Source organism: Daldinia vernicosa (genome assembly GCF_022497035.1).
Source record: "Daldinia vernicosa strain CBS 139.73 unplaced genomic scaffold F5Y00scaffold_13, whole genome shotgun sequence".
Classification (NCBI taxonomy): Eukaryota; Fungi; Ascomycota; class Sordariomycetes; order Xylariales; family Hypoxylaceae; genus Daldinia; species Daldinia vernicosa.
The window spans coordinates 1-25,291 of NW_025953929.1; the positions used below are offsets into that span (position 1 = coordinate 1).

A 25,291-nucleotide genomic window follows, 5' to 3' on the forward strand; every position below is an offset into this window, starting at 1 on the left:
ATTAAAAATTATTTAATAAATATTTTATTTATTAAAAATTTATTTTAATTAAATTTATTATATTTTATAAATTAAAATTTATTAATTATTTATAATTTTAAAGAAAAACGCTATTTTATAATAAATTTTTCTTTTTTTTTAAAAAAAAAATTAATATAATTAAAATATATATATAATTAATATTACGGTTAAAAATTACGTAATTATTTAATTTTATTAATTATTTATATAATTTAATATTTAAATTAAATATTATTTTATATATATATATATTTAAATTTTATAATTTATTAATATTTTAGTTTTTTAAAATATTATCGTTTTTTTTATTAACTTTTTAATTTTATAATAATTAAATTATAAACTTTTAATTAATATAATAATATAAATATATTATATTTTTTATATATATATATTATTACGTTAAATTTTTAAAAAATTAACGAAAGTTATTAAAGTTATTAAAATTTTAAATAAAATAATTAATAATAAAAATATTTTATTTAATTTTTTATATAATTATAATTAATTTAAAAATATATTATATATAAAATGTAATTAATTATAACGTTATTTTTATAATAATAATTTTTTTTTTATTAATTATAACCTTAAATTTTTACTATTTTACTATTTTATTTATTTTATTATTTTAATATTTTAATGTTTTAATGTTTAAATTTATAAATTGTTTTAGTGTATTGACGGTTTGGCGGCTTTTGGCTTCTTGCGTATTATAGATTCCCATATTAGAACCTTATATACCTACTAGGATGAATGTTACCTGTGTAGTGGGTAAAAAGCCGGAACAGGTTTAGTAGGACATACAATGTGGGACTTAGGGAACAAATGCTCCCGTTCTCAAAATCCCATTAAGAAAATCAAACGTGAAGGTTATGTCTAAGTAGCTATCAGCCGCCTCCTATATACACTAATTCGCCTCATGTATACGACAACATACGAGAGTATTCTGGCAGTAAATCGCACATCATGTCATTCCCGTGTAAGTCCATATATTCAGCTTAAAAATATTGAATATATCATATCCGACACAGCCCAATTCAATTCGTAAATACGTCATAATTCCGTAAAAATGGTCTGTCATTATAGAGACAGACCACATTCGAAATTATGGGCTTCTGACCAATCACCGCTTTAACCCAGCAATTTTCCAATTACATACAGACGCATCCAGAATCGAGATGAACCAATTGTGGATTGCCTATCTATCCGTCTATCTGTTCACACATACACTAAGACAAGCGCCGATCAAATACTAAACTAAAGAGAGACTTCGACTGTATGGTAAGAGAATTCTTGTAACATAGCCCAGTAGTTATATATACATAACTATCAAGACTAATAAACATGTTGAAAATGTCCACATTATTACACGCATTGATAGAAGCCCAAGGAACCAGAAACTGTAACAAACTTAAAATTATATAAAAATACAAAGGTGCTTAACACTTATGAACTTAACTCAAGGACCATAACTCAAGGACTAAGGTACACATGTCTATATTAGTTCGTTGAAGCGATACGCTTAAATATAAATAATACGATCGTGCATAGTGGCTTTCTCGGAAATCACTTTGTTCAAACGAGACATAATAGGACCATTACCTTAACACTCTTATAGGAATGTAGCTCTAAGGGACTACTTAAGAAATTCCGAAGTCTTGAAAGAATGAGTTATGTAACTTTAAGTCCCAGCAATTTAATGACTATTATCTGAAGGAAATCCACGCATCCTATTCAAGAGTTAACTGTGATGTAGTCAACCTGCTATTTTTATTATCTAGGTGTATGATGAAATCTTCGGAATCGACGATCATCTATCTTGAGCCACGGTGATGATTGATAATCGACTGCTAGCGGTGCTTGTTTGTTCTCCGTGGTTTGCGCTGTAATTAATTTGGGAGAGCACCTTTCTTAGCAAGAGTTTGAATTCAATCAGGAGATGCTTGTAACTACAAAATTCTTTATACCGCAGGCATATACGTAGATACCACCCAAGAGCCAGGTACCTACCCAGTTATTATTGTTCACCAGCTAATGGGCAACAATGTTTCCCATTTACTATTAAAATGATCATCTCCTTGTGCCCTATATTTAACTGTATTTCATTTCAATCACTACCTAAAAAGCGTAGATGCTCAATCAATAACCTGGTCTTAGTAGGCTGTCGAGGACAATAACATTAGTGTATTAACCTTTCAAAACCATACATTGAAGGGAATGCAATATACAAGCGACAAGGATTACTACTGGGTATTAGATAATTGGCTTTGAATTTCGCTATAGCACTTTACAGATCCATTAAGCTATAAGTCCTCTGGACCCGCTATAAGCCAACTCCTATCTCCCTTATCCGATTAACTTGGGGGTTGCCGTTAACTCGAGAACCGTTCATGGTCGTGTTTGAGCATCCTATTTACTATAGTACACATTACTCTCTACCTAGCCTTAATATCGCTTAACTGGACTTCTACTCTTAGTAGGACTTCTGCCTCGTTCGCCTTTAGATGGACTCCGCCGTGACATAGGCGTCTCTAGGGGCGGAAGCGCGTATCTCGGTACCTCATCCGTGTCAGGAGTCTCATCATTGTCTAAGAGGTGACGATTACTTGTATGTCGTGGAGTTTGAGGTTGTATTGCCTGCCAGTATACTTGCTGGGAAAGAGGCCTTATGTGTTGATCACCTGCTTGATGTGACGGGAATGGGGCCGGCGGATGAGGCTGGGGAATATCCGTGAATGCGTTAGTACTCTTATATAGCGACCTGCCGCTGTATGCGAATATCGTGAACAAAATAAGCAACAAGGCCTAGTTTTAAATTAGCTGGCTGTGTCCATCATCCGCGTACCTTACATGAAATAGACTTACCAAAGTCTTGTACGACATCGTCTCAACAATCTCGTTAAGAATTTTGGCCATTTCCTTGGCACTGCTTGATACCTGCTTGACGTTATCCGGGTTTTGGTTCATGCAAGCGAACCATTGGTCACATAGCTCATACATGGCCGGTAACCGTTTCTCTACCGGAAAGCATTTGTTCTCCCGATAATCGCTTGAGCATTTATCAATCTCGGCAAGAATATCAGCCCTTAGTGCTTGTCTCTCGGTGGAAAAGTCCTGGCGCAAACCGTCGATGAGGGCCCAGCCAATCCAACACGTGGCCGATACGCAGAATAGGTTGAATGCGAAAGTCAGCCAGTAGCCAAGAATGCTTGGGGCATATGGATGTCGCTGAACAGTGGCTAGAAAGGTGCCGAACCATCCATCCTTGCCGCGGCTTATTTGATCCTTACGGGATCTGCTCGGCTGGAATGTGCTCTCATCTGACTCATAATCTGACTCGTCGCATTCATCCTGTTGGATATAAGGTAGGCGATATCCGCTGACATCCCTATCGGCATTATACCGCTTCCTCTTGCGCACCTTATCTCGTGAAGCAAAGATAGTCCTGGCTATTTCACCTCTACCGGAGGCCTTCTTTGGTGAAAGCGCTTTGAATTTACTCATATTTGCGGGTGTAATAGTCATATGCGCAAGATTAGATGAACGTTCATTCTCAGGGGTGTCGGGATAGTCGGACACGTCAGTAACGGCAGGACTGGATTCGGCAGGCGAGAACTCGGATAGCGCATCAGAATCGATGGGTTTCCTTGGTGTCGTGAAGGCAGGATTTCGAAAGGGCGGCGCTGTGGCTGTTCTTTGGAGAGCAGATGTAGAGAAGATAGACGGTGGATGAGGCGTGAGAGGCGGCGCTTTACTAGACGACGGGGTGCTTTGCGTGCGTTCGAATGGATTCTGACCGAAGGTGTTGTGAGAGCCGTTTTTGTCGTTAAGGAGACTCGAAGAGCCGAATATACCTAGAACAATCACGAAACTTTAGCTTCGGCTGTTTATTTGCGACGATTCTAGGCGATTGTTGCCATAGCTATTTCTATGGCTGGGGGCGAAGCTGAAGCTGAAGCTTCGACTGAGTTTATAATGAATGATCAACATACCTTTGGCTTGTAATCTCTTAGTGGACTGTACAAACGGACTTGACGGGTCTACAGGAGCATTATTCTGGTATTCCCAGTCCATGGGAGATTCATAGGTACGCCGGTCCATTCGGCCGTTGTCGAGTAAATATTGACAAAAAAAGATATGACGCTGTAGCTTTCCGACCAAATGTGAGATTGATGGTATAACTAAGAAGAGGATAAAAGAGAGGTGGTACTAGAAGGAAAGCTTAGGTAGTCAATTCGGAATTTCTTAGGAAGCTTCCAATGTAGTAGTTGATTCGCGGATCTCTTTTTGTGAGGCTGATGAGAATGAGAATCGGCAGTTCCTGTTGGCAACGATTAGCGATAGTAAACAAAAAATTAATGGCCATTTCAATATGAGCTAATGTTATGTAATCAGCAACCTTGCACAGTACATGTATGATGTGGACCACACAGTACCAAGAGCATGCAGAGGTAAGTAACGTGCCTCTTACCTTCTTGTATCTAAATCTGTTTGCTGCTTGGGAAGTATTATTCTCTTCGATCTTCGACTCCCGACCTTTTAACAACTTCATCAATTCGTCACTTACGTGTTGGTGAACTGCTATCGATGAATTTACCAATCACCCTTTTTTATATTCTATTTTAATTCGCCCAATTATAAAGAGTCCTCCCCATTTGTACCTTCTTTTTCTTGGTCCTTCTACAAACAATTAGACCGCAGCTTGTCGACAAAAGTCCATCACAGCCTTCGCAACTTTTCATCTCATTCACTTTGTTTTCTCGCCTTGAAATCCTCTACCGAATTTCCCCACCGCCTTAGCCGAAATGTCAGACGCGGGCTCGCCTGCTCAGAGCCTTCACGAGGAAGAGAACGACGAGACTCGTGAAGGATCAGGGGATTATGACATTGCCCGTGCTGGCGACTCGGATAAAGATTCAGACGCCCTATCCGACATTGACGAAGATCAATTCGACGATTATGACCCCGCTACTGCTCGCGTTGACGAGAAACGACCTGAACCCCAGGTTATCGACGAAGACGCGGCACGTACGCTAAAGGCTGGAAAGCGAAAAGGAACAGCTACGAAGAAACCTAAGGAAGGACGGCGCGCGAAGAAGCGATCACGCGATGATGATAATGACGGTGCAGACGGCGAGATTCTACATACTAAACGTGTCCGCAAGGTTCCTGATGCTCCAGAGCAGGAATCGGAACATGAAAATGAAGAGAATTTAACTCCAGAAGAGAGACGGCGTCGAGCTATCGAGCGCGCCGCTAGAAACCAGTCGAAGCCAAAGGGTGTCAGACGAAAGAAGAAGGATGAAGTGGTATGTGTTACGGGAAAATAGTCTGGGTTATTATTACGCTCGCTAATGCCTATCTTTCTAGGATCTGGAAGATGAGTTGGATGAGCGAATCGCAGACCTTAAAGTCCGCATGGAAAATGCCTGCCAGGCAGACAACCAGGCACGCGAAGCAGGTCAACCGGCTTTGCACAAGTTGAAGCTCCTCCCCGAGGTGATGGCGCTGCTTAATCGTAACACCAATCAAGCAGCGGTTGTCGACCCGGATACCAACTTCCTACAGCACGTAAAATTCTTCCTCGAGCCCCTTAACGATGGTTCATTGCCTGCCTACAATATCCAGCGCGATATATTCCAAGCTCTAACGCGGCTCCCTATCGAGAAGGAGACTCTGCGATCAAGTGGCATCGGAAAAGTTGTCTTGTTCTACACGAAGAGCAAGAAGCCCGAGATTAGTATTAAGCGTATGGCTGAGCGCCTGCTGGGCGAGTGGAGTAGACCTATTCTCAAGCGTACCGACGACTACAAGAAGCGTCATATCGAGACGCGAGACTTTGATTATCAGTACGTCTAATATATTTCCATCTTCTCATAAACCATCTCTTGCTAACAATCTAAATAGGGCGGCGAAGCTTCGACAGGTCGCTACGAGCAGTCAGTTGACGCTTAACCAGCGCCACACTGCACAAAGTCTTGCAGAGGAGGAGCGTGCACGCATGCTAGCTCCTGCAAGAGATGTAAGTCGTGCGCGTGTTATGGGTCTTCCCTCAACGTACACAATCGCCCCGCGTAGTACTTTCGATCCCACACGCGCACCGGACTATCGACCAATCGGTGCCAGCGGAATCGAAGCGTTCCGCAAGATGACCCAAAAGGGGAAGAAGAAGGGCTAAAGTGTACAACTATATTACCCTTCTGGAATTTGTCAAATTGGAATTATGTCGGATGGAGGTTATTGCATGCTATCAAGTGTGCACGTATTTGGAGTTTAGGTTTAGACATCTCTTTATAGCAACACGCCAAAGCATCGCCTATATACTCTGATAACAGGCAGCTTAGGTAGGCTTTCATCTGAGTAAATAGACATCCAGGTTTAAGACCTAGGCGTGATATTACGGTGCTTTATGGAGTTGGTATACACTTGACTCGGTGAATTAATTCTGTTGTTTTCGTCGAATATTGCCGTGTTTATGAGATACATATGCAAGCTGGATCGCTTCTGACCTACTGGGGACCTCCTCATACGAGTTATTCGCATGTGACTTACATCCGTTGCGGCTTTAAACCGGACTTGGCTCGCTCCCAATTCGCTCTCCCCTCTGTCATTCATAATTATCGTCAATATACCCACCATAACTTTATTAAAATTCCCGTTCTTGTTTGTTGGAAACCTTAGACTAAGCATGACTACAGCCAGGCAGTCTACATATTACTCATCTTGGTACCGAAAACAAGTATCGAGTGCAGACAGTTATTCAGATGATGTGACATAGGAGAGATGAGATGCTTCTCTCCCGAGCTTGTATTATCATACACACCCTCTAGCCATTAACATGTAGTTTCAACTCATTACATACCTAGGTAGGCAGTCTATATAATTCCAAGGGTTGGAGACATCACTCTCTAAATAATCTAATCTCTTCATTAACGGATATTAAGTTGTTCCCTTCCTATCAAGGGGACGGAGACATAAACGCGGACACGCAAGTGTAGAACGAGATTGTAAGTTTTAATATTTGACATGAGCAGACCCAGCTGCTTTATATTGTAATACTTTTCATATTTCCTGTCTGGAGTACAATACAATTGATTGATATAATATTCCACGTTGACATGTGCATTTATCCTCTCAAATCCACCGACTCATTACGTCCACTACCTACAGTGCTGTGGTTCTATTACAACTAAGAGCAGTGAGTTAAAGGTGTCGGGGAAAGAAGCCCCCCTGATAGGGGGAATGTTCCGGGTTCTACCATAACGAACACATTACTCCTGGAACTTTATTGCTCTCGTTTTTTACAAATTCTCTTTGCTTCTCTTCTCTCCTCTACTCCCGCAAGCGGAGTCGTAAATCATTGGATCGAAGCCCGTTTCTATGTTAGATTCTTTCTTTCTCTTTCCTCGATAAAAAAGGAAGGACTGATCATGTCTTTCTCCTACGAGTAGCTCCATGGACGAACCCCGAGAATCATTATAACCATTACCGAGAGCTAGCGACATGTAACCAAAAACTCTACCGCTTCTTCACCTCGCAGGCCCAGCCTTCAATGCCCTCACCTTTGCCCCCAGGTACGAGTCCTTCTATTTTTATGTCCTCCATACCCGGCGTGTCATCTAACCACGGATGATTCGACATGCCGCCAGCATTCGCACGTTTTTCGGGCAGTAGCTCGAGCATCGGCAGCAGGAATTCAGATACCTCAGAAGGCTGGTACTCGAGGGCGGGTTCGTCGTCTGGGAAGAGGTCCTCTACAGCGTCCTCGTCCTCGCCATTTTTCCTTGCTTCCATCTTAGCCTTGGCCTTGGCCTCAGCCCGTTCTCTGCGAGCCTTCTCCTTCTCTTCCCGCTCTTTCGGTGGCAGATCCTTGTAGTCCTTAAAGTGATACTTTTCACGTAGGACGTCGGGTAGCGCCCAATGTCGCAAGCGATGGATATTACGCAGTTCTCCTCTCTTATTGAAGATCTCTTGGGACCAGCGACCAGTCTTCCATAGTTCCTTAGGGAAGGGGCCAAGAAGCTCAATAATCTGTGCGATATGGTCGTCGTCTTTGCCATACTTGGTTCCTGATTGGGGATCGAAAAGGTAATCGCCAGTGATCAGTTCGAATACCTAAATGAGCACCCATTAGCTCATGGACCTTTCCCCCGTTGCAGAACCAACGAGATAAGCGTGGTAGGTGGAGAAGGGACAACTTACCATCGCAGCCATACTCCAAACGTCAGTGCTCGCGCCCCATTTTGCGCCCAAAATAACTTCTGGCGATCGATATTGTCTTGTCTGGATGTCGTTTGTGAAGTGGTGAGAGACCCAGCAAGCATTTCCCAAATCCGCAATCTTGACGTTAATAATTGGCCCCTTTCGCTTTCTCTTCCTTTTTTCGCTGGTAGATGCGGTACCGCCGGTAGCGGACTTATCGAGAGAAATTCCAGATACTTCCTTGGTAAGGAGCTCACTGTAGAGTAACGGGCACTTGGTAAGCTACTACGATAATAAATTTGTGGGCTAAACTTACGCTGTCTTTTCCCTCTGTCCCTGTTTATCGCTGGTAGACGAACTTGGCGTCGCTGCTAAAAATAGAAAATCCCGTCAGCACACATTATCGAAGTATAAAGAGAGAGATATAATAGTAGGAAGGGATATTGCAAATTCGGTGGGTTCCGAATATCGCTCATGCGGGGAGGATAGTAGCATGATTAAGCATCATAATAAGATGACCCCATAGGCGCAAGAAAATACGGATGATAAAAGCTCGTGTAGGTACGTACCATCGTGTAACATAGCGTTGAGGCTGCTGTGAGATTTGGTTGATGGAAATAGGTTGTCGCGATTAAAGTTCGCGTTCAAAGGTGACGGTAACGGTTGACTGCCAGTGATCAAGGTTCGTCTTCTTCGCCTTCCGTTCCTATTATTTTCCTTATCCGAGTTCTCGTTCTTTACCACCTTCTTCACCACCTGCTCAACGTCGCCTATCTCTATCAGAACGTTCTCGGGTTTGAGATCTGTATGAATGATGCCGCATTCTCTATGCAGGTAGTCCAGGCCCATTAATACCTGCTTCGTGATTTGCATGACAAGATCTCGAGGAATGCCCCTATGCTGCCACTTCTTGATCAATCCTAGAAGATTTTCCCCAAGAACCTCGAACACCATGCATACATGCACTCCATTCGGTCCCTTGTGTTCGAACGAGTCGAGCAGGCTAACAACATATTTTCGGCCTGGGTGGTTTGGGTTCGCTTGTACGATCCTCTGGAGCAACTTGATTTCATCGATAGCGGTTTCCGTGTAGTGACTGGCGGATCGCACGACCTTTAATGCGACGTGCTTACCATTCGTGTTGTCCCGAGAGAGCCAGACGGTCGAGAAGTGGCCCCATCCTAGTTTTCGCACAACCGTATACTTTCCATCCTTGAACTTCTCGCCAATTTGGACGGGGTGATAACCGCCTTTGCAATAATCCTCAGAGTCCTCCTCGTCCGCAGTGTTTTCGGCAGCGTCTTCTGGACCGGAGGACGACGTCGGGGAATGTTGATTCATATTAGATAGGTGCGGCGGTCTATGTTAAGTAATGTTAGTAACTAATCATCCAAAAAAAAATTTGTTCAGAGATATATCAGTGACGACAGCGTGATTGGAAATATAAAGTCTGTGGTAGCAAGAATGAAAGGTAAAAGTATAGCCAGCGCAAGCAAGCTCGGGAAGAGTGAGGTTGGCAATGTGGCGGCGGGCTGCAGGCTCGTTGACCCTGGTTGTTTGGCTATGCGAGCGGTACCCTGGCGGCCCGAAACTGGAAGTACCAATGAAAAGGCGGGTTTGGGTAAAAATCCATCAAGATACCTCACCCAGACTGGGTAGACTAGGACCCGACCCAGTCGCCATAACTTTGATGGTGGCGGTGGGGGGAAGGGAGAGGAAGATGTAGTGAAGCCGAAGGGGGGTTCCAAGCCACAGTTAGTAGTAATAGTAGTAGATAGTAAACAGTAACCTTTTCTTCATGGTAGCCATAGTGTATAATGTCGCGCGGTTTTATAGGCGAAACAAGGGAGTATTTGATAGCCAGGAGCGAGAGAGAGCAGATAATAAGATGAATCCTCAAGCGACTTCGAAAAGCGTATAAGAGAAATACCAAGGAATTGGATAGATGATGCAGGCGAATTTGGAATCAACAAGCGCTCAAAGGGAGGGGAAAAAAATTAATAGAATGAACCACCAGACTTGTCAACAATTATGTAGGACAAGAGGAGTCCAGGTGAGTTTGAGAGAATTGGGTGAATGCGTGATAAATCGCACCACGGCGCATCACAGCGCTGGATAGCACCGCGTCGCACTACACACAACTCAACCGAAGATAGAGTAAAGGTAGAGCAAGGACAAAGGTGAAGTAAATCAAAAGGTTGTGTAATAGTCTTCGTCAAATAGTGCGCTTGCGGGTTGAGAAAGATAGAAGATAGACGGTAATAATCAAATCACCCCCTCTCCCTCTTCTTGGTTCCAGTTAGTCCCCCCGGTCAAAGTCAAGTTGAGTTGACCCGGTGGATGGACCGTATGTGAGTATGCGAATATGCGAGTATGTAGAGGCGTGACGGAATGTGGTTATTTAGTAGATCGGCTCTGATTATGGAGAGGATGACCAGGTTTGCACGGTGAGAAAGAAGCTGTGGGCGCTAAACGCTCAAAGCACTTGGGAACTTTAGAGCTTCTTTTCGGTCGAGTCCCGATCCTGACAGGGCTGGGACCCGTACAGGGATGCCCCTCCATCAATGACGCTCCGCAGTTGGAATAGCGCTTGACCCTTTTCAGGGGGGGCCGAGGGGCGGGCCAAGGGGAGGAGGGGAGGGATGGATATGGATACCTATGGATGATAGAGGGGGAAGAGGGATTGGATGGTGCAACTCCAACTGACGGTCGGCTCGGCTCAGCCCCGCCACAAAGGAGCAGATGATAGATATATAGGTACTGTTTATATAAGAAACATACTGATTTGCTGTTGCTGTCGTAAGTCTGGCCTGGTTATAGCACAACACCGTGAGATAGGATGTGTGCGGGTGCGTGTGCCGTCTGTGTTATGTATGCAGATACCCGGGCCAGCATGGGTCAATATGGGATGGCATATGACCGATAAGAGAAGACAATTCAGGTATCATTGTCCCGATGTGTGGAAGAAGCTTGTTTCCGTTGTTGTCGCCGCCGCCATCGCAGGGTTTGTGGTTTGTGGTTTGTGGTTTGTCCCGTATTGTTTTATATTCGCTTCTTTGCTTGTGGTCTAAGTTCCATCCATCCTGGAGGGGATTTCCGTTGGATATCTTAGGATCTCTCTGCTGATTCCTGGTTTACTGCTTGCTTGCTTGGCTTACACTGGTATGGGCTGCAAGATGTCAAGTACCTACATCTCTACCCACAACCTCGTGCAACGCAACAATGATTTGTGTTGTGCGCTATAGGTGTGATGTGCATATGCAGTAGGTAGGGGGAGGGAAAAAGTAAAGCAAAAGAAAGAGAAATTAAAAGAAGGGAAAAAAAGGGGGGAACTTAGTGTCAAAGTCACAGAGATAATGCGAAAAATAATAGTATAATCTTACCCTGGTGCTGGCCCTTCCATGGTGATAATGGGTTTCAAGCCGTCCTTCTTTCTCTTCTTGTTTAGGAGTGTTGGGCTCGCGATATTTGTGGTTGATATGGTTGTAGAATTCGTCCCGTTACCATTCGCACCGGCCATCATTGGGATTGTACTTGAAGGAGACGTCGGTCCTTGTGTCGTCGCAGGGTGAGCAACGGAAGTGTCTGCAGTCGCGTCCTTGGCACCATTCATCGTTTAGGGGGGGAAATGCGAGTCGCAAATTGAGGTATGGGCTACACTTGTCGGATGCCCGGTAACCAAAAGTCGCGTGTATGTGGCTAGTTAAGCTATCAGATGAGGAATTGAGTTGCTTGTCAGAGAAAGGTGCAAATGTTGTTGCTGTGCTAAAAATGGTGACGGGTTGAGTGGAGGAAATCAAGGTTGAGGTCGAGGTCAAGATCGAGGTCGAAGGTGGCGCGGTCGCATTCGCAGACAGATAGAAAATGGGGAAGAGGATGAATTAATAAGAATGCGAAACAATGCGATTTGGTGCGAGGCGATGCAAGTCGGTACAATGCTGTTGATAGGGTAGATGCGATACGACGCGATATACAAATAGCAATGCGGCCGTACTTCCTCTTAGTCTTTTCGCGTGTCTCGTAGAAATTATCATCAATACTTGGTCTTTTGTACTTGATAGATCCTTGACGATCCTTGACAATCCTTGATGATGTAGTTGTCAAGAAAGGTAAAGGGATAAAAGTTGTGCGCGACAAGAACAAGTTACGATGGCATAATAACTGCTAAAGTGCAATTAAATAGAGAGGAAGAATAAGAGGGAACGGTGGCAAGACGGGAAAGATGAAGATATTTTCTTCCTCTTTTCTCTTCCTTCTTCCAAGAGCTCAGGTAGGTACCTAAGGTTGAGATTTATTATTACGAGGTTAGAAGGTTGAAAGGTCAAATGGCCAGGAGGTCTGTACCTAAAGTAATGGAAGTTAGGGAGGCAAGGAGGTACCTGGCCGGCAGGGAGGTAGGCAGGTGTACGATGTACGGCACTTGCACTATAATCGTACTAATTGTACCTTGGGTAGATAATATTTTTTTCTATTTTGTCGCAAAATCTTGGACTTTCACGTCATAGGAAGATTAGGTATTACCGGGAATTGCGCCTTCTTGGCCCTTTCACGTCGTCAACTGTCAACGTGCGTCAACACTTAAAAAACCCAATTCAGCTTCCTAACTTAACCTAAATTGCCGATAAAGAAGAAATAAATTAACCATATCAATATTACCTTATTTTCTTCTAATAAAAACCGAATGATACGTCCCAACCCTGAACATGACTAAACTACCTTGTAGGAAGACAATCGCAACTTGTTGTTTTTACTTGATGTCAATAGCATCAATACTACCTGAGAAGAAGTATGGAGGGGTAGAGGGGCAGAAGACCTTGATAGAATAATACATGCAACAAAAACATATTAACAATATGCATATATTGAATTAGGTAGTTTACCTGTTTTAAAGTTCATCTCCATTGAAAATCATCATGACTCTAATTGTTACCTGTTTAAATTCCCCCGTCTCTCAATGACACCAAATTTCGCAACTATTATTCCCAAGCTCAATTACCTGCCTTAGGTCGATATACTTTTTGGAAAAGCACGAAACCATGCGCCAAGACTCCATTGCGGATACTTTACTGTGGGACGAACAGCTGGATCATCCTCCCAAATCAGTAATCAAGGAAAGGTGTATGACCTCAACGAGCAGCACAAGAGACAGCACAAAGTGTTACCTAACTCGTAGCTCTCGAGAGTCGAGGAATAAGAACCTTCGAGGTGGAACTGTCGCTCTATCTTATAACTCCTTACTTACAGAGTACGACTTTGATATCTTCATTCTCCCCTTACCTACTTATATTAGGTCCGTCTTCCTAGTTTTATGCTCATCCTCATCCTCATCGAATAGTATTAGCAAATTGACGTATCGTTCGCATATGTTCCAATCCGATTTGTCGATCCTGCCCCCGCGTTGGGTATCTACAAGCGCCCGGCCCCATCTAATTGGGCAACCCGGCAGCATTCTGCAGGAGAAACAAGACCTGATCTGAACTATGTATCTACCTACCTATCTATTTTAACTGCCAGGGGCTTAACTGACACACCCCCGTGCCGTTTCTCTCTCTTCCTAACTTTCTAGAATCTAGCCTCTAGCACGTCGACGAGTTATTTGTGCGCCGACTTTTATTGACGCGTCCACATTATGTTACGGCTGAGTAAGGTAGTATTTCGTCATTCTGGATCATAATCCTCCCAAACTAGGTAGACGACTTGCGGCATCTCACCATCGTGCATTATTAGAGCATAGCTTCTAAAATTTTATATTGACCTAGATACGGAAGTATAGAAGTATGTCTAGTTATCACACAGGTAAATAGCTACTAGATTAACAGCTTCACATCACACGAAACATTCTACCAAGTTAGATATGTATAGCATAGTTATCATTAATTTCAACCCAAACCCAAGCCTCGGATGCTCGTAATTTCTTTTCTCCCACTTCTATCTTCATCGATTTGAGGCATGATTGCATCATCATCTACTTCTTCATTGGATATGGACCTGGCGCTTGGGAAAAGCCAAGCTTTCGCCCCCCTTGCTGAGGTATATATATTAAAAAAAAAAAAAAAAAAAAAAAAAAACAACTTCCCCCCGACGGCCGTTGGCCCGCCGTGGAAATCGGGTATACCGCCCCTGCCGAAGCCCCTGACTGCTTCCGCGCCTCATCCGAGAATCCAAAGCATATCATATGTATATATAATGTTTACTTCGAAAATATGTCCTCAAGTGCGAGAGAGACACGGTGGGTACCCTATACTAGGGTATGTTCAATCAGAATTCATGATAGCTGTTTTGGATCAATCAAGTTGCTCGGATTTTAAAGGGTTGACCCACCGTGTCTCCCTCGCACTTGAGGACATACATCCTATAAAATTCGATATTCTTCACGATTAGCTCTTGTGTAACAATTTACTACTACAAGATATGCAGTTCATTGTCATACAAGCCGTCAGCAATAGGTGCTGTGTTTCTACAATTTACTCTTACCCCCACAGTAAGGAGAGAATATACGTAAAGCATATCTTAGGTACATAGCGACCTTCGTTCTCCTTCACAGTTCCGTTAGTGCTTCCACGCCATCTACCGCAGGTGTTCTTATCAATAAAAGTTCCTCCTGTCTCCCGTAGACCCATTGCCAGCTGTTAGTTGCGTCGTCCCAGTACACATCCTCTTCCTGAGGGAAGACAATAGTCCGATTCCTTTCAGGGACGAAATGTTCCGCGAAAAGTTCTATGCTATAATATGTGTTCTTCAATAAGGGAAGATCCCCGAGAACTGGGACTTGATCCTGAAGATTCGTCATACCTACGGAGAGTTGGTTAAACGACAGCGATGGACAAAGGCGTATGAAGACATGATGCTTACCAATTACCGTCCCTGCCGAATGGCCCCATTCCCCCGTAGCGTGACAATATATCTTGCCTTGTATACCTTCACTGCGCATCTGCTCTCGTGACGCCTTTAAGATCTCGTTACCCGTCATCCCGATTTTCATGTTATTCTTCACGATATCTTGTAAACGGTTAACCTTCTTCAACCCTTCAATCATACCCTTAGGTACATCTGCCTCGGTTTCTCCAGGGTACAGAACGTAGCTTATGTGCTGAGTATCGGTGTTTAAACCAAGGGCGGATACGCCAAAATCTGTGTGAATTAAATCTCCGTACTCGATAGGGCGATCGGGCGCCCGAGGGTCGTCCATCGAGGCGGAAAGGTCGTCTGCAGCAGGGAATCCTTTTCCCGTCAAAATGAAAACACTGGGCTGGAACCAGGTGGTGTAATTCAAGGATTGTATCTTTTCTCGCATCCACCATTCAATATCCTGGAGAGTCAGTATTATTAACTTAAATCCATTGTGTTCATGCAGAACCCGATGGGTATAAACCTACCCAGCTTGTGGACTTCCCAGGCACGATGGTCTTCTCACTAAACCCCTCTTCTATGATAGCCCAGGCTGTTTCCATCATCTTTTGATACCATGGGAGTCTACTCTCAACCATCGTCGCGACTAGTTCGACCCCAAGCATAGGTTCTAACACAAAGCGGTCTTTCCACTCCTCTCCTACGCCTTTCATAATGGCGTCGAGTTCACCAGCATGCAAACCTCCCGAAAATGCGATTTCCGAATGTGTGTTCAACGCAATGGAGCGTGGCTGTTGCGTTGCCAGAATCTGCCGTAGCTCTGTCCATACGGCTTCCGTATTCTCAATCCATGAATAGCTAGATGGCGCCCCACCGACTGGATCAGCCAGGAAGAGATGTGTAGTCCGTCGCCTAGCAGAGAACTGCGTGGCTTCTTTGAGAGCCCAAAACACAGTATCCTCGGCATATTCGCGTTGGCTCATCTACTAAGTTTGTCAGGGGCGCGGCCGAAGAAGATAGAACGTAACAACGCACCAGCCAAGCATCAACGCCATATTTGCGTAGTAGCCCCGGGATAAGAGCCTTACGCTCTTCAGTCCATCCGTCCAGCAGTTTCGCTTGTTCCCGTAGAGAAGGTAGTGCCTGGACCCGTGGTATTTTCCCGGGAGCCGTTCCAACATGCGCTCGTACAATGGCGCAACCAGTCCAGATGTTAAGCAGATAAGTGAACAGCACTATGGGACCCCGCATCGTTAGATTATGTACCTACCTCCCAAGGAGATAGTCACTCAAGCCCAAGTTGTCCGTTCTGAATGGCAATGGCTACTACTTAGTACAAGGTGGACATTACTTCTAGACTCTAATGTTCTCTGGATTTCGGGATATTTGAATTAATATCAGTTCCTGATGTCGTATCTCGGGAGTGTATCATCCCGTATGTACGGGTGATTCCGATCGATTAATCCGTTGCCTAGCGAACCTATATACTTAAATACCTGCCCCTTTAGGCAAGTATATAAATAGTCCAGACAGTAAACATTAAGGGAGAGGAAAGTTCAAGTGGAAAAGGGCATCAAAGTAGAGAGATATAGATGTTAAACGCACCACAAGAAGGAAATTTCAAGTCTTAGGTAGGACGTGTTAGGAAAAGGCTGAAGTATTAATTTCCGTGTATTTTGATTCTCTACAAGTCCTATTTATGCCAAGAATACCTCCAGATACCTACACATAAGGTTCATCTGCCAAATGTGATATTTATGGAGGTCCTGGACAGGAGATATAGGTAGTGGGAAATGATTGCATGCCCTAATATTGTCTTCAATAGCTTCCAATTATTGAAGTCTCAAGGTATTCGTTTAGTTGATAACGCGATATGATGCCAGCGCCACAATTTCATCCAAAAGTCTGTTTCTTCTTCACAATGCTGGTCTAGCCAGCTATTGCAATGAAAAAAAAGGTGTATGACTCAGCAGAGCTGAAAATGTTCCAAAAATAAGTGAAGTAGAAAAAAAGTTACTTTCACTATTGAGTGACAATGCCACAAATGTATACCTGCGGATGAGTAATACCACAAAAGGGGTTGGGATGGTACATACCTGCCCTCACCTCAGGAAAAATACCCAGAGACTGCTTGACATAGGACACCGAACTCCCTTGGGCAGCCTCCAATGCCTGACCTTTCTAACTGCACTATGGCTCGAAATCCTTCGCGGCGCTGGAAAACCTCTCCGCTGGACGGATTGGCTCCCATCGGGGCTTATCTCCCCGGCCCCAGCTACTTAAAAAACACCCGCCTTATATAAGAGAACGAAGTGCCGCCACCCCAATGCCGGGGATGTTCGCCAGGGTGCCGCAGCAATGAGGGTGGGTGTGTAACGTGAGCAATGCCCCCTCCGTCCTCCTCGGAGACACTGCAAGACCCCCTTGCACGTCGAGGAACGCCGCCTCCCAGGGCACATCCCCCCAGGCAGGCAGACACGACAAGGACACCGAAGTATCACATGTCGATAGCACCAACGTTTGCGGCCAGCCTAATGCTGTAAAATAAAACCTACGTTGGCACCGTCCCAGCAAGTACTAGCTTGGCAACACGGAGCACGGTATAAAACTTCTCTGCCCTTATCTCTTCGCCTGACTCCTGCGAAGGTCCAGGGACCCGACCGACCCAAGGTGATTTGTAATGTTGTTGCTGTTAATGATAATGTTGTCGTCTTTGTTGCTGCTTCCACCAACAAGAATGGTTAGCGATATTACTAGTGTCGAGGATGTCGCAGTTGTCAGCATACTTACAAAAAATAATTTAATAATTTGCTGGGCCAGCCATGGGTTTGATTGGGGCTAGAGGGGTATGTCGACAATTTCCTGAGGTGAAGGAGTTCCTCTCCCCATAAACGGCAAAGCCACTTAAGAGTAGATCCAGGCCAGCGGCACGTAGCTTATCCACATGGGCGCAAGACCGCCACCTGGAGGAAAGAGGAGCTTATAATTCTGTTGCTGTTGGAATTGGTAGGCGGTATGTTGAACTAGATTGGTCAATTTTAGCTTCTTCGTGATGTGCTTTCGTACCAATTTGGTATGCTAAGGACTAAAAGAGGGCGAAGTAATAGGTGATGTAGTGTTGAGAATTTTAGAGTGGAAACGGGAGGGGAGTGAAACATTACCATGCAGGTAAGTGTCCTTAACTGAGTAGGAGTAAAAGCCGAGAAGGGAGAAGTGATTAGAAAGAAGAGCGATGCCTAGAAAAGGTATAATTGAATATTCGGATGAGGCTGCATGTTTAATGTGAAGTGAGGATGTAGGGAAAAAGTTGGAAGAAGTAAAGACGTGGAGTAAATGGGGTAAATGAAGTGTTTTTTGGAAATAAAGTAGGGCAGGGTGAAGTTGCGAAGTGCGTAGGATGGGATAGAAATTTTAACTTTCGGGGGGAGGATAAGATGAAATAAGTAGATTAGTCACTTACGATTGTTTTAAAAGGGTAGCAGAAGTTGTGATTATTGTTGTAATTGTTGTAGTGGTTGTTGTGGTTGTTGTGGTTGTTGTGGTTGTTGTGGTTGTTGTGGTTGTTGTGGTTGTTGGTGTGAGAAAGGAAGAATGAAAGAGGAAGATGGGGGGAGACTGGCTATGTTTATATAGGAAAAGATTTCAGGCGGCTGATTCTGGAGTTCTGATTTGCAAGGCTGAGATGGTTCGTACCTTCCCTCCTTACCCTCATCCGTACCTTCCCTCCTTACCCTCATCTGTACCTTCTTCTTACGTACCTACGTATCTTTGATTATCGTAACTCTGGTCGTCGTACCTCAAGTACCTTAGGTTAGGTACCTTCATTCATACAGTTACAGCAACCTAAGTGAGTAGGTGCCTAAGAGTGGAATTATCTAGCTGACTAGAATATTTAATCGTACACAGGTACGTACCCTAAAGCATCAGGATAAGTACATTCTCCTTGATACCTACTTGATACCTACAGATGTACTTACTTTGTATACCTCTAATTGTTTGCCTTTGATTAAGAACATAGACGTACTTGAAGACGTACTGAAATCACTGGATTTAATATATGAGGTAGGTACGAATCAGCACCAGATACTTATCATTTATTCCAGGTTGGAATTATTTATTTAATTCCAGATGTTTGAATCAACAGCATCCTCCATTTAGTTTTACAAGTCTTAATCAACTCCTAATCAGCCCGACTCGATAAAAAGTATGCCTAATAAATATTTAAAATGTAAATCACCTTAGGTAATTACTCTTAGTTTATTAAGATTCCTGATTTTAAACACGTAAGTACATTACTCCTACATCAGGTACACTCGGGTTATTTTTGCCAAATCAACCAAAAATCAAGTAATTCTGAAGTATGATTCTCTCAGGATCATTAAGAGCCTCAACTCTGCGGCCTTGCTGCCTTGTCCGTTACGTACCTAACCTAATGTACTATCATTGAGTACCCAGGTACGTACTTAACCTACGTACCGTGCTACCTTAAGTACCTGCTTGAGGTAGCGTACCTATGTATCTACATAGGTACCTACGTTAATAGTTTACAGAGGTAAGCGCGTGATTACTTCTGAAGGCCCCCTAGGTGCGTACCTACGTACTTAGAAATACCTTATACAAGTGTCTAGGTATGATGTAGTATACAGACCACGGCTTGTTTTGTATGCTTCTTCGAACCTTGACCATCTTCAGACTTAAGACGGTTATAATTTATATTATAATCACTAATGTTCATTAGAGAGATTGCAACACGATATTAGTGTGATATGTGTTCTAAGATACTGTTTACTATATCACATCAGTAATGAGGTTGTAGGTGAAATCGTGTTCTCCTTACCAAGTAGTTATGGATTAGAATTAGAAAGTTGGTAGAAACATCTAGGGTAAAGTGGAATAATACAGCTTGATCGTATCATACTTTAGGTGTAATATATATGACATATTCCGACAACAGCGGTAGATGTATAATGGCCACCATGAGATTACCTAGGTACACATGGAATATTCGTTTGGGTCCATCACGGTGGTATATCATAACGATATAGCGTAATAGGTATGGCTCAGTTAAGTGTGACTATCTAGAGTTATACGAGGCAGGTACTATTTGATATATGCTATACTTCTATAATACTTAGAAGCTAAAGTATTAGTAGAATCCCAGTTATCACTTTAACCAAACCTCTCCTGAAGCTCATTGAACCCAATTCCGCCGTGTGCTTTATTCATATGGTCGTAGCAATCATTAGGTGCCGTGAAAGTCTTCAAACAAACCCAGCAGATATGGGCGCCACATGGGCAGGCCATGTGGTTACACCCATCGATCTTCTCCATAGGAGTCTTACACTTTGGACAGTCTTTGATACCAATAGCCTGCTTCAATCTTTTAAGAGCTTCAAGCCCGCCGGTTGAAATATCCTTGTAATCTGCGCACGTCATATATCCATGCTGAGCTCGGCATACCGTGCACACAAGTACATGGCAGCTGGGGCACATCTGGGTCCTGGGTGTGGCATTGATCCGATAGATGTATTCACAATCTGGAGACGGGCAATAACTAAACAGATGTGGATTGTGTTTCACGTAGGAGTCGAGAGATTTCTCTAATAACTCCTCAAATGAACTTGATGAGAGATGTTCTTGTAACTCCGATAGCCCTATTGTTTTAGAACAACTTCCTAGGCTCCCGACACAGGATATGCGAGTGACCGTGGCCTGTGTAGTAGCTGAAAGGCATAGGTTCTCAAAACAATCGAGGCAGTAGACGTGACCGCACTGCGTGTAGATTGGGTCTTCCACTTCATTCCAGCATACAGAGCAATCTTGGCCATCCTGGATGTTTATCTCCCGTTTTGTTTCCTCTTTATCCTTGATTAAGGAAGTTGCTGTATCGTAGTCTCCAGTAGTACCGATTATCGTAATGCGCTTTGGCGTTGATGTGATATCAAACACGATCTTCTCGGGACCCAACCTTTTTTCTATCCTTTTTAATCCTCCTTGAAGCGCCCACGAGAACTCGTGGTCCTCAAGTTGAATATCGAAATGCTGTGATGTCTCATCTCGTAGTAGTCTATTAATCTCAGCTTGGCTAGTCTCGCAAGCCTTTTCCGGTCCATATAACTGGAGCTGTGATTTAACTTTGTTCCGGATAATGGCGATTCCATTCCTCCTCTCTATCTGTTTAATCTGCTCGTAAAGCGCCCCATTCTTGCCTAGGGCCGGATGCCACAGGGTGGAAGAGCCATCTCTAGCCACTACACCAGATATAATTTTGGTGATGGTCTTTTGTGCTGAGGCCACCTCCTTTTCTACCTCGCCCTCGATTTTCAACACTAGATACCATTTGGGGGGGCTGGAGTTTTCGTAAGCCACATAAGTCAAATGTGAAGCCTTCCAATTTCTAATATTTGCTTTGAGTTGGGCTTTGACTGCTTCGTAGATTTTTACTTGTACCTTAAACTTTGCTGTATGAACTAACTGTGTAGTAAGCTTGGCAGTTTCGTGAAAAGGGAGCGGCTTTTTGTCGAGTGATATTGCGGCTTCTCTGGCATCATCCTCATTCTTAAATCGCGCGCTTGCTTTCATGCGCTTACCAGCAGTATCGGGAGTGAATTCCCACCAGTCCAAAGGTCCAATCGAAGTAAATAATGAATGAATCATTGCTGAACATGTCTCATCGTCGGCGGTATATGTAGGACGTCCAAGTTGGATCCCTCGCGGCTTGTCATTTTGATGGTAAATAGACTTCTTGACATCGAATTCGGTTACGGAACCTGGCACTTCCGTTAGGCACACAGTCCATGCCAGAGGATTACGATACCCTTCCCCACGGTCCGGATCATTGCTGTGCACGCTTTGGTTCAAAATCTTGTATTTTCCATCTCGAAAATTGTCGCGTACACGCTCAGCAATCTCCCCATTGCCAAAGTTGAGCCACACTGTCCTGTACGGCTTGTGCCAAGATATATGGACCTTGCAGCAGTCAACACGAAGAGTGTTTGAATCCGACTGTATAGGGTTCGGTATTGGAGTAGCTATTGGCTGCGGTTCTTGGGCCGGGTTGGAAGCCCTCTGTGGGTTGAGTTTTCTCGCGGCGTCTTTAGCGAATTCGGGATCTCTCACTTTTACCAGGGCACTGCAAAGATTCCGTTCGTGAGTGATGCGCACTTCCGTTTCATTCGGCGTCTTAATCTTGTGTGACTGGAGGAGATCTAATATGGAATTTCTTGTACTATCTTGTCGGAGCTGGCTGATTTGAATAGTAGAAAAGTCTGATGGCAATGATATCTTTTCGACGGTAGCCCCTTTCTCAAAGTGAACCAAGGCGCCGCAAATAGTACGAGTGACCTTGTCTTGTATTGATGTCGCCGGGATCTATAATAGTCATTAGCTCCGAAATATCCCCCCTTTATTAGCCTTACCTCATTCGGCATTTTTTGAAGGGAATTATCAGATGTAGCACTATTTTCGTGTAGGTATGGGCAAGAATCGCCATTTCGGCACCGGCCTTGCTGGAAATATCGGCATTGTACCCGAGATCGAGAGTCGTTCGACACTGCGAGCCTTTGATTAGGTTCTCGAAACATAGGATCAGAACGACCCCAGCGGCGTTCTCCGCTTGGCTTGAAGTCGAAGGCAGTTGGGTTTGGTTTAAAGTTCGGCATTTTTGATATATGGGGGAGTATATACGGAATAAAACTGGACGAGTATGTGCTATTCTATAAAGAACTTGGACGGCAATGGGAATTTAGCAACGTAGTAATGATTTATCCATTAGGCAGCAAAGATCAAGTGGCCAATTAAAAGGGACGCTGCGGTCACACGGCATAACTGTCGTAAAACTACGTCGACAGAAACCCGAAGACTTGACCGAAACTGCAGCCGTCAATAATATTGGTCTGTTCCGTCTAGAAAACATGCGGTTTGGTCGGATGTACTTGTAAAATATTAATAGACAAGCGCAGTTCAATATACCTAGAATCATTCGGGTATTACTTTTTTATAAGGAGACTGGTTGAATAATAGTCCCTCATTCACTACAGTAAGTTCAAGATATTCAATAATATAATCACGTTATAGTCTCTCCTCTTTCCTTTTTCTTTTTATACGCATTGAATATATACAAGTTAGTTTAATAGAATCCCTGAAACATATTTTATTGCCTATTCCCATGAAACATTTGCGTGCTTAACAAATATTCTTGCTGGCATTACCGTCGATCGTCCAGTTGGTGTTATCACCACAAGGAGACTCCCGGACGGAGTTGTTGTTTACTGTCAGGGTGATCCAAATGTCGCGGTTATTGGGAAACTCGTCGCGAGCCGCGAGACGTACTTCTCCACCTCCATTGACAGTGCCCCCACGGATTGAAATGTTGTAGCAGTTCTCAATGAGGATAGCATTGTTTCCGTTGCTAGAGAGGTCGACGCTCTCGATGACGGCTGCTCCGGATTGTGAAACACAGAAGATGCCACGACCGCCGCCACGGGACACGACTTTGTCAACATGGACATTGGTGTTGTAGTTACCGTTAGGATTTTGACCATTATTATTCGCCATACGAAATGTTGCATAGCCGGTATCTTTGGCGACGTTGTCACCATCGACGAGTTTAACGTTGGCATTGGTGGTCTTCTGGAGCAATAATCCGCACTCGCCAACATCTTTTGCGATAACTTGATTGATTTCAAGACCATCAATGTTCCAGGTCTCTACAGCGTGACTACCAGCACCGGTAACTTTGATAACATCCATCTTTACATTCGAGTTTGCAGCTGCGTCTCTATCGAAACGGATGCCCAAACCACCGCTAAGATTCATCGTGATGTTTCCAAGAACTAGGTCCTTGGTGCCGTAAAACCGCAAGCCAAAGTACGGATTACCGGTCATGGTAAGGTACGGAATTTGAACACCAGAGGTGTCCAATGACTCAATTGCCCCATGCCCGGCCCGGTTTCCAACGTCGATAGTACCGCAACCCTCGAATATCTTGCCACTGCTAATGGTGATAGTATTGGCACCAATGGATCCCGAAGCCATGACAGAGACGCGTTGACCGCTGCTTATTGAATCCACAGCGGCCTGGATTGCCGCACGGTAGTCAGAGCCAGAGTATACTGCACTTGAGCCCTTAGTGGCCTTGAAGGAATTGCCAGAACCGGTCACTGTAGCATCCGGAGTGCCAGAGCCGCACTGCGCCTGAGCAACAGCGACAAATGCGAGCGCCGCCGCGATGATAAAAGATCGAGCCATGATATAATTTCGTGTGTTTATAAAGATGAAGAAGCAACCCAGGATTATCATCTCGCTGTGCCTCTAGGTGCGGTTACGCCACCATTTATAGGCCAACTGAAAAGCGGATGGTCGAATTCACGAAATTATTATATATCCTTCCACCGGAGTGCCAGGGGCAGTTTGGTTACCTACAAGCTTGGCGACATTGCCCCGGAGTAATCGATTCCACGACATGTTGTTGGTGCCAATGTCTACATCTTTATTAACGCACCAATCCGAAAGTCAAGTTGCAGCCGGGATAAGTTAGGCATGAAATAGCTCTCTTGGCATAGAAAAGGGGTATCTTGCTCCGCAGCTGGCTTTGGTTGCAATGCAAAATAAGCCTAATTGTATCAACGAAGAATATCAAGGACTGCCTAGGTAGGTATGCATCAAGAGGTAGCTGTTAGAGTCGCATTGGCACCCGGGTCAGATTGGGAAAGTTGATAAAATGGTTATACCCATTTGAGGCCATTGTGCTTCAAACGATCTGCTAATCTTGGCAAGGTCTCGAAGTCAGATTGAAGTAATAGTAGAAGCCAATGGGTGACAGTAGGATATAACAAAAGAGAATGGAATGATATCACGAATATCTTGCTCAATATCTTGCTCCGTTAGGTACCTCTTAAGCTAAATAGGATTTAATCTCAATGGAGAGAGTGGCCAAAAACAATACCATACGCTTCATATGCGGAATAACTACATGTATATACCTAGGTACCTCTTAAGATTTTATGCTTTAGAGTAATAAATGTATCTTTAGGTGGACTACCTTACCGTACATAGGGGGGTCTACTAAACGGTATATATACCGCATATATACCATTCAAAAAATTGAACCGCTCTAATACCTGAAGGGAAAGGTTCTAGTTTAAATTTTAGTACGTTAAACCTAATTGAGCAGTTCAAATAAGTATAAACGTGCTAAAATAAGAACCGCTAAGCT

The 25,291-nt window shown here is 43.8% G+C and overlaps 6 protein-coding genes across 6 annotated transcripts; 1 reads left to right on the forward strand and 5 right to left on the reverse strand.

Moving 5' to 3' along the window:
• Positions 1-2,277: 2,277 nt before the first annotated feature.
• F5Y00DRAFT_231753 (Di-sulfide bridge nucleocytoplasmic transport domain-containing protein) lies at positions 2,278-4,348 on the reverse strand. Its single transcript, XM_048007060.1, has 3 exons — positions 4,017-4,348; positions 2,890-3,878; positions 2,278-2,829 (listed from the first exon to the last, which is right to left on the reverse strand). The coding sequence occupies exons 1-3, from the start codon at positions 4,123-4,125 to the stop codon at positions 2,470-2,472; spliced, it is 1,458 nt and encodes a 485-aa protein (XP_047866589.1). The 5' UTR covers positions 4,126-4,348; the 3' UTR covers positions 2,278-2,469.
• A 136-nt stretch (positions 4,349-4,484) lies between these two features.
• On the forward strand, positions 4,485-6,542 carry F5Y00DRAFT_231755 (uncharacterized protein). The gene is made up of 3 exons (XM_048007061.1): positions 4,485-5,333; positions 5,395-5,873; positions 5,932-6,542. Exons 1-3 carry the CDS (start codon positions 4,830-4,832, stop codon positions 6,200-6,202), a joined length of 1,254 nt encoding a protein of 417 aa, XP_047866590.1. The 5' UTR covers positions 4,485-4,829; the 3' UTR covers positions 6,203-6,542.
• Positions 6,543-7,282: 740 nt separating this feature from the next.
• F5Y00DRAFT_26774 (kinase-like domain-containing protein) lies at positions 7,283-9,656 on the reverse strand. The gene is made up of 5 exons (XM_048012119.1): positions 9,187-9,656; positions 8,796-9,126; positions 8,543-8,597; positions 8,227-8,482; positions 7,283-8,139 (listed from the first exon to the last, which is right to left on the reverse strand). Exons 1-5 carry the CDS (start codon positions 9,565-9,567, stop codon positions 7,543-7,545), a joined length of 1,620 nt encoding a protein of 539 aa, XP_047866591.1. The 5' UTR covers positions 9,568-9,656; the 3' UTR covers positions 7,283-7,542.
• Positions 9,657-14,430: 4,774 nt separating this feature from the next.
• On the reverse strand, positions 14,431-16,509 carry F5Y00DRAFT_231764 (uncharacterized protein). Its single transcript, XM_048007062.1, has 4 exons — positions 16,111-16,509; positions 15,603-16,058; positions 15,079-15,535; positions 14,431-15,018 (listed from the first exon to the last, which is right to left on the reverse strand). Exons 1-4 carry the CDS (start codon positions 16,324-16,326, stop codon positions 14,765-14,767), a joined length of 1,383 nt encoding a protein of 460 aa, XP_047866592.1. The 5' UTR covers positions 16,327-16,509; the 3' UTR covers positions 14,431-14,764.
• A 3,735-nt stretch (positions 16,510-20,244) lies between these two features.
• Positions 20,245-22,736, reverse strand: F5Y00DRAFT_268106 (uncharacterized protein; the record flags this gene model as incomplete). The annotated part of the gene is made up of 2 exons (XM_048012185.1): positions 20,245-22,446; positions 22,494-22,736. The coding sequence occupies 2 exons, from the start codon at positions 22,734-22,736 to the stop codon at positions 20,245-20,247; spliced, it is 2,445 nt and encodes an 814-aa protein (XP_047866593.1).
• Positions 22,737-23,098: 362 nt separating this feature from the next.
• Positions 23,099-25,001, reverse strand: F5Y00DRAFT_231766 (uncharacterized protein). Its single transcript, XM_048007063.1, has one exon. It carries the CDS (start codon positions 24,373-24,375, stop codon positions 23,260-23,262), a length of 1,116 nt encoding a protein of 371 aa, XP_047866594.1. The 5' UTR covers positions 24,376-25,001; the 3' UTR covers positions 23,099-23,259.
• Positions 25,002-25,291: the final 290 nt, after the last annotated feature.